We start from the raw sequence: 12006 nt of genomic DNA, 5'->3' as shown, positions 1-12006 counted from the left end.
GTTGTGTCCAGACATGGCTACAAAGTTTGGTGGTGTTTGGTCTATCCACTGAGACATTATACACCTTTATGTAATAAGGCCCGCCCAAGCATCACACTCTGCAAACTGAATTGCCCCATAACGGCATATTTTTGTAACTTTTCAAAAATCGGCCTTCAAAGTCCTGTAGATATCGGTCCCTAGATTGCGTGTACCGTGTTTCATACAAATCGGTCAAAATTTGTAGGACAAGTTCGATTTTAAGCGTTTTCCCAAAAAATTAAAATGGCGGAAAATGTATAAAACCGGAAGTTATGGGTTCTTGAGGCAAATTTGTTCCTCATGAGGAGAGGCATGTCTGTGCAAAGTTTCAAGTCTGTAAGCCATACGGGGCATGAGATATACCCGTTAAAACTTTGCGAATTTGAACGGTTCCTATAGCGCCACCATCTGGCTAATCGATGCAATATTTCTTGGAGCCTAGTTTTCCAAGGTGGGTGAGGTGTGTGACAAATTTGAAAACTTTTGACCAATCACACACAAAGTTAGCTGTCAGAATAATAATAGGGAATCCTACCAATAACAATAGGGTCCTCGCCCTTTCAGGGCTTGGCTCCTACTATTCTATATTAAGACTAAACAATAAAACCAAGGTACACACTCAACAAGTGGACAACAAAAGACAAGCTTACAAGTTTATAAATGTACAAGATTGCACAGGAAACACCAGGAACAACACAGCTACAGCAAATGACGAACTGACAAAGAACAAGATGGGAGCTATATACACAGACTAACAAGACAGGTGGAAACCAATCAAACAATCAGCGACACAGGTCTCCTCTCAATCAGAGTCAATTTAGCCAGTTGTAGTCCTAGGGTCCACTATTGGGGCGGGGTTGCCAACAACAACGTCTCTGATTAGTGGAGACATTGCTGTTGCACTATAGGATTGTGGGTAGTATATTTCCCCCTGTATGAACAGCAGTAGTTTGAGGGGACAAAATGAGGACAGACTTCAAAATACCATCAGCTGAGGCAGCCCGGCCCCTAAAGAAGAAGAAGATACAGGGCGTATTCACATATGTAAGTGCGCACCAAAAGAAAAAGTGATACATTGTTTCATTTCTCAGCTACTGCGGTTCGCTTTCACACAGCACTTTCTTTACTCTGGTCCAAATGCAGCACCACAAGTCACATGAAAAGGCTCAGTGCTGTCATGTCATAATGTGCACAATGGAGACACAACAAATATGCGTGTTGTTCCTTACGCTGGTAATTGCTTTCTATATCGTTTGCATATACCATTCTCTGTTCGGTTGAAGCCTCTCCGAGACCACCCCTTCTGGAGGGTCTCGGTGCGGCTGTTTTGGTGCGCACCTGAGTGCGATTGCTGTGTTCACACAGGCCTAAATGAAGCGCTCTCGGGCCCAGAGCTCGTTTGATACGCACTAACTATTGTCTGTGTGAATACACCCTCAGAATATTGGCAAATACAAGAGGGACCGGCATCTGAGGCTGCCCAGCCCCTAATAATAATAATAATAATAATAATTGTAATAATACTACTACTATTGCTAATAATACATTGTTTTAATATTTTAAAGCACTTTTCATTGTGAGACAATTTCAAAGTGCTTATTATTGTAACATTAACTTGTACATTTTATTATTGTAACTTGTGTATTTTATTATTGTAACATGAGTTTTTTATGAGGACCCCAGGAAGACTAGCCTGTCGTTTGTGCGTCGGCTAATAGGGATCCTGAATAACCTATAAACAAACAATAAACAAACAATAAATAAACATTGCTGAAATAAATAAACATTGACATTATCGTGGTAAAGCAAAACCTTTAATTAAACTTGTCACTAGAGTGATGGTTAACATGAGAGCAGGCTTCCTGTGAAACGTGTCAACGCCCTCTTGGAGACCGGGACTGTGAACCCCTGCAGTACAGCCCATCCTGCCTGTACCTCTGCCTCTGTCTCCACTGACTGGGGTTCTGCTGATCAATGCTCCCTCCCGATTAGCATCAGAGACTCATTAAAAAAGCATACAAGCTGTCAGAAAACAAAGGAATAATGGTGAGGATGGACACTTTCACCTGCACTGTTTTCTTAGAGTGACAATTGCATTAATCATTCTTTTCTCAAGCTTGTTTAACTGAAGCAGCATTGCAAAATTACCTTTGAAAACTGGAAATCCACACGTGGTGAATCATGGCGGTGAATACAGAGGGGCCATGAAGCTAACGTGGCTGATTTCCTAGATTGCATGAATAAAACATTTATTGATATGCATATCAAAACAAAAGTGTTGACAAAGCAAAACAAAACCCAGGAAAAAAAGCAAAGCAGAAGAAAGGACAAGGGAGGATGGGATAGGAGAGGAGAGAGCTGAGCCCTTGCACCTGGTTTGATTCACCAACGTCCCCAATTAGCAAGAGCATGGCTGAGTGTCCGTCTGGGGACCCCTCCTCCTTCATCGTGCCACACAAAGAATAATTGCTTCTCCTGAGGAGTAGCAAGTGAGAGCACCTGGAGAGCCAGCCAGGTTACCAAGACACAGTTTTAGATGTCTCTGACAACAGTTGAGCTTTCACTAATACTGTCATCAGCCAGATATCTCAGCTAATGAAATCCCTAATGAAACAGTCCAGAAGATAATCAATTGGGATTGTGGGGATATTAGATTTTGTGTAGGTCTAAAAATACAACAAAGCAACACATACTGTTATCAATATGATTGCCTGATCTGCAGTGCAATATGAGTGCCAAGACGAAGGAGAGCTGGCTATTTTCACCCGGATAAATTATAAGCCTACCGGTTGGTTGTCTCCTTTGACATGAGCAGGGATTTAAGATACCACACTGCAAATAATAATCTACTCCTAATCAACACATTCTAATGAAGTGGGTACAGCTGTGCTGCTCTGGAGGTCCACGTGGACAGAGCCTCGAGGGGGCAATGAGCCACATAGTTCAGCCAGCATTAACGGCTCAGCTGGCCTTGCACCAGCAGGAGCACCAGAGGCTGCTCAGCCGGTGGAAGGGCAGAGGTCGATGTTCACCCTTCCATTGTGAAACTGCCTGAAGAGAGAGCATCTCCATTAGAACCTTAGGTTGTACCATCAAATCAGACCATCTGACATGCATGACAACCTAGGCCCTACTGTTCAGCGTCCTTCATGGGCACTGGACAGGGGCAGTGAGAGGGGCATGGGGAAAGAACAGCTACTGGTTGAGAACAATGTCACCCACATTCAACAGTTAATACACAGTTTTGTGGAACGGTGTGAGCCAATTTATAGACATAGCATTAGCTTAACTGTGAACATTTTCATTGAGACGCAGAACAGATGGCATCTTGGGTATTGAGGCAAACTGAGGTGTTGCTTTTTTACTTCCTACTGTACATAGAGCTCACCACTGTCATTTGACATACACATCAGCAATTAATGAATGCTTAAGAGGGAGAGGACCCCCTTATGTCTGACTCCCATTTGGTTCCTATGCCTCATATGCCACCTGATCCATAACATTCTCTTTGAGATCATGTCACAAGATCAACAACAGCTCAAGAGTTGGCTGTTTTGAAGATTGTATGAGACACGGTGCTAGCCCTTTCTGCAAAGTGGGAAACATGTTATTTTGGTAATGAATTTGTATGTGTTTAATAGGTGATGCTTTTGAATAGGAATAAACACTATTGAGAAAAGCATAGGTAAAGTGCCAGTTTGTTTAGTTTAAATGATTTGGCATGATACCATGTTGCTACTAAACAGTTCACAGATGTAAGAAAATCAAACAACAACGATTTTGATGTCAAGAAACTGGTGCTGTTGCAGACATGCTATGGCAGATGTGTGCACCTGTATATGTGTGCCCCCCACCTTAATGCCATTGCTGTAAATGAGAATACATTCTCAGTCAACTTGCCTTGAGCGAGAATTTAAGGTAGAAGCCACCTCGCTTCAATGTTCTCACCTGCTATTTAGGGTTGTTTTGGAAGGCCAAACACCATGGGTAATGCTGAAGAGAAATGTTGTAGCTATTTGAAGGGGGGAGCCATTCCAATAGAAAGTGACAGCAAATGAATTTGCAGAGCTTAGCTCAGCATGAATAAAAAGCCCCAGAAGGAGTCCAGCACAAAGGTGAATGTGCTTTGTGATTTCCAGTATCCATTCGCCTAAGACTCAAACACTACATCCTCTCCTGCTAGCTCTTAAACATCGCTTGGATAGCACATCTCCAGACAAGCCAAATCAAACAGCCTGTACAGATGGTTTCCTAAGCCTCTGTATAGCATTCATTAGAGATAGCTAGTCTCCCTGCTACTTGGAGTTAATACTGGATACCATGTTCACCTTGCAAGTGGAGCAGACACCCTGACTACGCATTAACTTTCAAGAAAATGTATTTCTCTACATTCTGAAAGTGAATGTCTAATCTCTGTCCAAAAAAAAAGTAACGTACTGTAAGATACTTCAAAAATGGTTTCAAGGTCATGAAATCAGAGGAAATCTGCCCATATCTTCCATGCTTCCACTGAGCTATTATAATGGATAGTTCCAGTGGTACAGGTGGAATATTCATCCTATATAGACATACAAGTGCATATGAAATGTTAAACCCCTTAATTCAGTGATCAAGTACATGTAAGAAGACCTGCGCCCATGAATGCATACTGTGGCTCTGTGTGTGTGCATGTGTGCGTGCATGTGCGTGCGAGTAGGACATGTTTGGTATTTCTGCATTCATTAGAGCTTCATGCCAGTCCAAACCCTGTATCTCTGTGACCTTCCCAAGTTGAGAAATTTCGCTCCTGAGCTTAAGTCCAAAAAATGGATGGAGGTGAATAGCCGGCCGTGTTTGGGCGGCTTGTGCACTCGCACCATGATTCGGACACACTATATAGTGCACTATATAGGGAATAGGGAACAGTTTCAAACACAGCTCATGTGTCTGCCGGCACAAGAAGGGCATACAGTACATTTGCACAGTAATGACCAGGGGAAATGTCTGTCTAGCTTACATATGAGATGTCTCAAGATTTAGGAAAATACACAAATTGAACATAATAACAAATCACAAACAAATATACTACAGCAATCAAAAAGGGCTGTGCCTCCAACGCATGCATCTTCCCACTCCCACCCCCCTGCCCATCCCCTCCACACATCGTTCACACCTCTGACCCTCCTGACCTTTTTACTGCCTCCCCTCCATCTCAACATCCTCTCCTCAATCTCCCTCCAACTCCCCTCCATCTACCAATTCTGAACAAAATGACTTGTTCTTACCACCCTTATTGGAGAGAGTACCCAAGAGTATACATGTGCGATGGTGACCAAATCAGGCAAAGGGCTCATGAGAAATTTGGCTTTAAAGTGCTATATTAGCAATTAGCTTTGTATTTCAAATGCCTGTACTTCAAATGTCCTTGTTTTTTTGAGATATCTGTGAATGCTTTGGCATGGTGTGACATGACAATAACTTCCTCATGCCTGGCCCATTTCAAGTGGCATCCTGTTGAGAGCAATGAGCAGGCATAGGCAATGTCCTCATTCAGGATCCGGATGGCCTGAGGCTAAAAGCTCCTTCTGAGCTTCTCTGAGCTGGCCTTGGCCAGGGAGTGCCCCCCTGTGATACGTTCAGCTGATCGCACCACTGTCTGCAGGGCCTTATGGTCCTGCATGGTGCTACTCCCATTCCAGGCAGTGGTAATCCCAGCCAGGATGCTCTTAATGTATAGAAACTCTGACGTATCTGGGGAGTCACTCAGAATTCCCTCAAATGTCTGAGGTGAAACATCCTCTGCTGTGACTTCACTACAGTGTCTGTGTTTGTTGTCCATTTCAGGTCCTTTGTCATCTGGACCCCAACATACCTGAAGTAGTCCACCCTCTCCACTGGGGTCCCATTGATGTTTAGAGAGATGTAGGTCCTCTCCTGCTTCCTCCCATAGTCAATTAGCATCGCCTTCATCTTACTGATGTTCAATTGTAGGTTCTTGTTCTGACACCACTTAGCCATGCACCTCACCTCCTCCTATTGTCCACTAGCATCTTTTTCATGACATTCAGTTGGAGGTTGTTGTTCTGACACCACTTAGGCAGGCACCCCATCTCCCCCAGGTAGGTCTTCTCATCGTTGTTGAAGATCAGGCCAACCACAGATATATCATCAGTAAACTTGACAGTGGAGCTGGAATCAGAGGTGGCCACACAGTTGCGGGTGTACAGGGAATACAGCATAGGGGACAAGACAGCCCTGAGTCGCACCCGTGTTGACTGTGAGGGAAGATGAGGTGTGGCTGCCCACTCTCAACACCTGAGGTCTACCCATCAGGAAGGATCCAGCTACACAGGGAGGTGTTTATTTCCAGGTTCTTGAGTTTGGTGATGAGTTTGGAGGGGGTTATGGTATTGAAAGCTGAACTATAGATAATGAACACCAATCTCACATAATTCGTCTTCCTTTGGTCGAGGTGGGAAAGGGCAGTATGGAGGATGTGGGCGATGGGGTCCTCTGTGGACCTGTTGGAAGTCCAGTGTAGAGGGTCTGTAAAGGGTCCGGTGTGCTGGGCAGTTGGGAGCAGATGTAGTCCTTGACCAGGCTCTCAAAGCACTTCATCACCACAGAGGTGAGTGCGACTGGTCGATAGTCATTAAGGCAGGCAGTACAACAATATGGGGCATTCTTCTATGGCCTTGTGGGCACCCAAACCCACAAACCATAACTGAGAAGCAGACTAAATTTACACTGGCAGATGGTTTTCTAGCTTGCTCATAGCAGGCAGAAGTTACATATTGCAGCTTTAAATATTGCTATATCGCTATGAGGAATTGAAAGGAATAAGTGATTGACCTCTGTGAAAACTTTGGAGGCCGCTGTTTGGCTCTGCTACAGCAATTATAATAAGGTGCAGTCTATTCTTACGGTGGCTGTAAGACTTGCTCACTATTCTTACGGCGCCCTATCTACCGCCTCACAATCTCGGCAGCTGAATAGAATAGAATAGACACACCTGCTATCCTTACGGCGCTGAATCTGGTTTTCAATATCTGTTTTATTCAAGATCTGTTTTACTGTACACACATACTAGGAATTTGTCTAGGGTAGTGGCATACGCTGTTGCAGATGACATAGGACAGGGTGCAGGACAGGACAGTGCAAGACATGACAGTGCAAATGCAATAAACGTAATATTTACAGAATGGGGTGTGGTGAGTGTATGTACAGTGTGAAGTATACAGTGTGTGGAATATGTGTGCCGTTGAGATATGTGGAACAATCAGAGGTCATGCGCAAGTGTAGCAAAGGGTATAGAGTCAGTGGGGGGGGGGTCGCGGGGGAACACAAGCCTTGTTAATGAGTCCAATGGCCTTTTCCATCCCTATCCCTAACCATAACCCTAACCCTTCCCCTAACCATAAACCCAAATATTGCTTGAAATCATTACTCCAGTCCGCTATAAATATAGTCACTACCTTATACAGTAATAATGATTATACAAAGCAACAAGCTGAAGCTGAGAGTGTCTCCTCTGATAAAGACATAGCTACACCTGGTTCAAAGCGTGCATGATGAGATCTAATCAGCAACACGGGGCATTCTTCTATGGCCTCATGGGAGTGTGGGCATACCCTCTCATGTCTCTCATTCACCCATTCACACACCAATAATGGCAGCTGACATGCAAGGTGGTAGCCTGCTCATTGGGAGCAATTTGGGATTCAGTGTCTTGCCCAAGGACACTTCGACATGTGGACAGGAGGAAGGATTCGAACCCAACCTATGATCGTTGGACGACCCGCTCTACCACTGAACCACAGCCGCCCCCAGGTCTTTCAGGAGGGGCAGGAGGTCCCGTTTCGGGAGGCGGGCTGCCCCTCCAAGGCAATGGTAGGGGAAACACTGCTATGTGGAAATATGGCATAGCTTGATACGAGTCATGAAATGCCTCAAGAAAACATTTTACTGTGGGAGCAAGTTACAGAGACTGACTGAGAGGATACATCAACCATTATTTGCACCTCTTTGAAGAATCCCACATTCACATAAGTCTACAGTTTTGGGTTAGGAGAGCAAACAGGATGTGCTATTTATTGATTCATTAGCATACTTATTCACAACAGCAGCAGTAAGGGTCAGAGAGAAAGCTTAGACAGAAGAGTGGATGAAAAATTGGTTATGAAAACCAGCATTGCCTACACTATATGTCACCAAAAGGGGTTGCTTCACAAGCCCATAACTTGGGCTTGAAATTATTGGCGTAAAGAAATGTGGACAGAAATGCCACTGTCTCATCGTCCTACTGTGTTGGTGTGTCAGTGTGTGCACTGTGCACGTACAGTATGGAACTTCATGCTCTGCCATTCATAGAACCTTGATTCACCGTGGTCTTTTGAACAGCAATTCAGCTGGTTCAAGGTTCTGGTTCAAGGTTCAAGACTGCTCTTAAATATATGAACATACGTACAGTACATTTCAACACAATTGAAAAAGCATCAGGGCCTGTGCATGTTGCTGATCTAGACATTCTAATTGGGAGGAATAGAGATGTCAGCCGTGCTTTTATCTAGGAAAGCAGAGACCTTAAGAGTTCTTTAGTGATGTAGTGTTTTGTGTTCTTGCTGCCACTTTCCTCAATGGGTTGACCTCCACAGACAGTGGAGTACAACTACAGTAATGTCTCCAGAGCTGCCAAGGTCACCTGACTCAGAGCTTCAATGTTCAAATGGAAAATTATTCAGCATTGAAACACAGAGACTCCCTTGGTGTGAGGAATGTCTTCCTGAGGTCCTCTTTCACTTACAAGGCAACAGAGCTTTTCTGCGATCCTGTATGTATAAAATGTGAAGGCCATGTGGGGCTAGTGAGACTTTTATTCTCTTGAACCAGGTGTGGAAATCAAACGGTTCAGGACTCGGAATGTCAGCCAGTGCGGGGCCGATGGTGAGCTCCCTCATAATGAGAAGCATGTAAACTTTAAAGGATAAATAGTAAGCAAAGGCATGGCCATGATCATGGGAGAGTAGGTAACACACAAGGAATCAGAATTCGAAGCGTGTCCAGCAGATAGAGCAGTGCTGTGGTGATCAGAGACTAACGAGTGAGGCTAGTGACGTGCAGGGCAGGAGGGGGACAGGAGGCCAGCCTGTCGCGCAGGAGAACAAAGGCGTAGGAATATCACGAGATACGGATCAATGTTACACAGTGTATTTCAAAATGATTTGATAATTCAATTGTTACATTTATCCAGTGGTCAGTGTAGTATCACTTTAGCATGATTGTAGCCAGGAGAAGAGTGTTGTTAATTCATCATTAATGTGTCGGGCCTCAAAGGCATACAGAAGACATCAAGGACAAGAACAGTATGCTGTTAATTCATCTTTACAACCATAATCTCTTGCAGTGGTGGCAGCTGTTCTGCTCGCTTGGCTATAAGAACAGCAACAAGTAAGCCATGCTTACCAGAGTTGGCCAATCAGCACTGAGCTGCATTGAGTGAATGTGACTGATTGTCACCAACCCCATGTTGATTGAATGATTTGAAAATGCATGTCCCTGAAAAGGTATTCTGCACATTTGCAGACTTAGTTGAAAAGGACAAAACTTCAATGACTAGAACAGATCTTGTGTGGGTTGGATAATGAGTGCGTGGGTTCACAGGCCAGCGCTTTGCCAATAAAGCCTTTTCTTCATCTTGATTAGGATAATGCCTCTTGATTAAGCACTTGGTGAAATCCAACTGATGTTCTCTGTTGACCCCACAAATTTGTACGAGAGACAAATTAAAGCCCTCCATCAAAATGTGAGCAATGCCAGAGAGCCCTTAGGTGAAACAGCACCATGGAATAATGAAGCAATAACTCAGCTTTACTGTACAGTAAAGGAGTGATGGATAAAAAAAATCTAGATAAGGTTTTTTGGTTGACTTATATCCCCCAGTTAGCCAGCCTTATATATCAACTGGAGGCTATAGCTTAAACAGTATTTTTTTCATGGCAGCTTTAAAGACAGAAAGAGAGAATATAACTACAATGATATTTTGTCTTGTTCTATGGCTAGAGATTGCCCGGTCCAAAGGGAGGGGCTATAACAAAGCCACCACTGCTAACTCAAATATGTTTCATTATGGGAATTAAATCAACTAACAAATTATGCATCTCCAAAAGAGAATATGGTAGTAGCTGTTGGCAGGGTTTCTTTCATGCTTAGAGTTTCTTTCATGCTTAGAGTTTATGTAATCTTCATAAGAGCCAACGTGCTGTAACATCTCCACAGTGAGCGAGCACTGCGAGGAAGTTGTCATCTCAGTAGCAGTCATGTGTGCCCTGGTAAAGAAGGTCACCTTCAATAACGCCTGCCATATGAATGACCTCTGACCTCTCATGTGCAGTGGTTTGCCTACAGTACCATTGTCTTTCTAACCCTTATTATACAACAGTAGAGTGGCCTACTATAGAATGCACACATATATTATACTTGTACTATATATATATAAATAATATCTATTCATAACACATATTGTTATTATTATTATTATTTAGAATGAAGCAGTAACACTTTTTTAAATCAGTGTGTTACACTTTGCAAGTGTTCATTGCAGTCCAAAGTGCTTTTCATTTTCCTGAGCCTTCATTCCTTCATCCCTTGCACAGTAGTTAGGTATGGCCAGTATTTGATTACCACAGAACCAAGGTCATTGTCATTTTTCCTCTCCTGATGAAATATCACACTTATTTGCAAACAATGCATTCAATTTAATATTTTCATCTTTGGTTTCATATCTATCTGCAACCTAATCTCTTAATTTATATTCATGACAATTAATCCAATTGTAGTCAACCTTTGCCAAGTGCCAAGCAAACAATAGTCATTTATTTTAGCAATCCCTTTCTTTTATTTAGAAATTATGCTACCTCATTATTTGTATTTTAAAATTGTGATTAAGGCTTGCCTGTGGCTCAAACAGGCCTATTTGAGTTCCATTCTACTATGGCTTTCATAGTGCAATCTGCCCTAAATACATATGAATAAGGACACACATTTTACAAAGAAGTGGTAAGTATCAAAAGTTGTTAATAAGATAATTTACCTGCAAGGGACCCCATGAGTGACTGCAGCAATAGCAGTTTCCATAGCAACTTCATCATCTTCAGGTGTGTGGGGCAGTGGACTCACATACAATCACAAATGTATGGAATCTTTTTTGTACCTTTATGGGTCTTCAATCTGTAGGAAAAGAGACAGATAAAATAAATAAGTAGCATATTTAGAGATCCTCATTATCACTTTGGAAATGGCTTCAGTCTCCTGCATTGTTTAATTCCTCACTGGGCTGACCCCAGGCTGTCTCTGAGTGTCAAGATAATAAAGTATGAATGAATGAAAATGATGTTTTTGCACTCTGCAACTCATTATCAGTGCATGGCTTGGTTAAACAATGAAACATAGTTTAGACAGTATAGTAGTAGTCACACCCTAACACTTGTTTTCATATAGCTTACATTGATTTAAATGTTCATAAATGTAGAAACACTGACGGAACCCTACAGACAAAGTTGCAATGATCTCACTAATGTCAAAATCTGAATTGTTGTATTCCTCATCATCATCATCATCAAATACTAGAGATATTGCCATGGAATCAGTACCCAACTCAAAAAGCCTGCATTGTGTCAGAAGGATAATAATTATCTGAGTGCTCTAGACCTTCGATGTACAGAGCAGGGGGAGGATGACGGGTGGTGGTGGGGTGTACAAATGAATGCCAAGGGGAGATAGTGTCCCCATTGCAGTACTTTAAAAACATTAGCTTACTGTACCGTCCCTACACACAATCTGAAGAGAGATGGTAAGAAATGATCAAGTGTGATATTAATGCATCCACCGATGATAGATTTGAAAAATTAAAGGACGCATTTTCTCAATCAAAAATCAATGACCAAATATCAGTTATAGTGTATCTAGCTACACCCCCAAGTAATGCAACTTGTGTTCTACAGTACAGTA

The 12006-nt window shown here is 42.8% G+C and overlaps 1 protein-coding gene across 1 annotated transcript in view; it reads right to left on the bottom strand.

Annotated features, from left to right (window-relative positions):
- cntn4 (contactin 4) overlaps nucleotides 1-11162 on the bottom strand; it is a gene marked incomplete at its 3' end in the record, with an annotated part of 86974 nt that extends 75812 nt beyond the window's left edge. Inside the window, exon 1 of the mRNA XM_084441531.1 lies at nucleotides 11090-11162. Coding sequence (XP_084297657.1) covers nucleotides 11090-11147 — 58 coding nt within the window. The 5' untranslated portion in view covers nucleotides 11148-11162. The remainder of the gene's footprint in view (nucleotides 1-11089) is intronic.
- Nucleotides 11163-12006: the final 844 nt, after the last annotated feature.

Source organism: Borostomias antarcticus (genome assembly GCF_949987555.1).
Source record: "Borostomias antarcticus genome assembly, chromosome: 7".
Lineage (NCBI taxonomy): Eukaryota > Metazoa > Chordata > Actinopteri > Stomiiformes > Stomiidae > Borostomias > Borostomias antarcticus.
The sequence above is the reverse complement of the archived record's forward strand: the minus strand, read 5'-3'. Positions and strand labels throughout refer to the sequence as shown.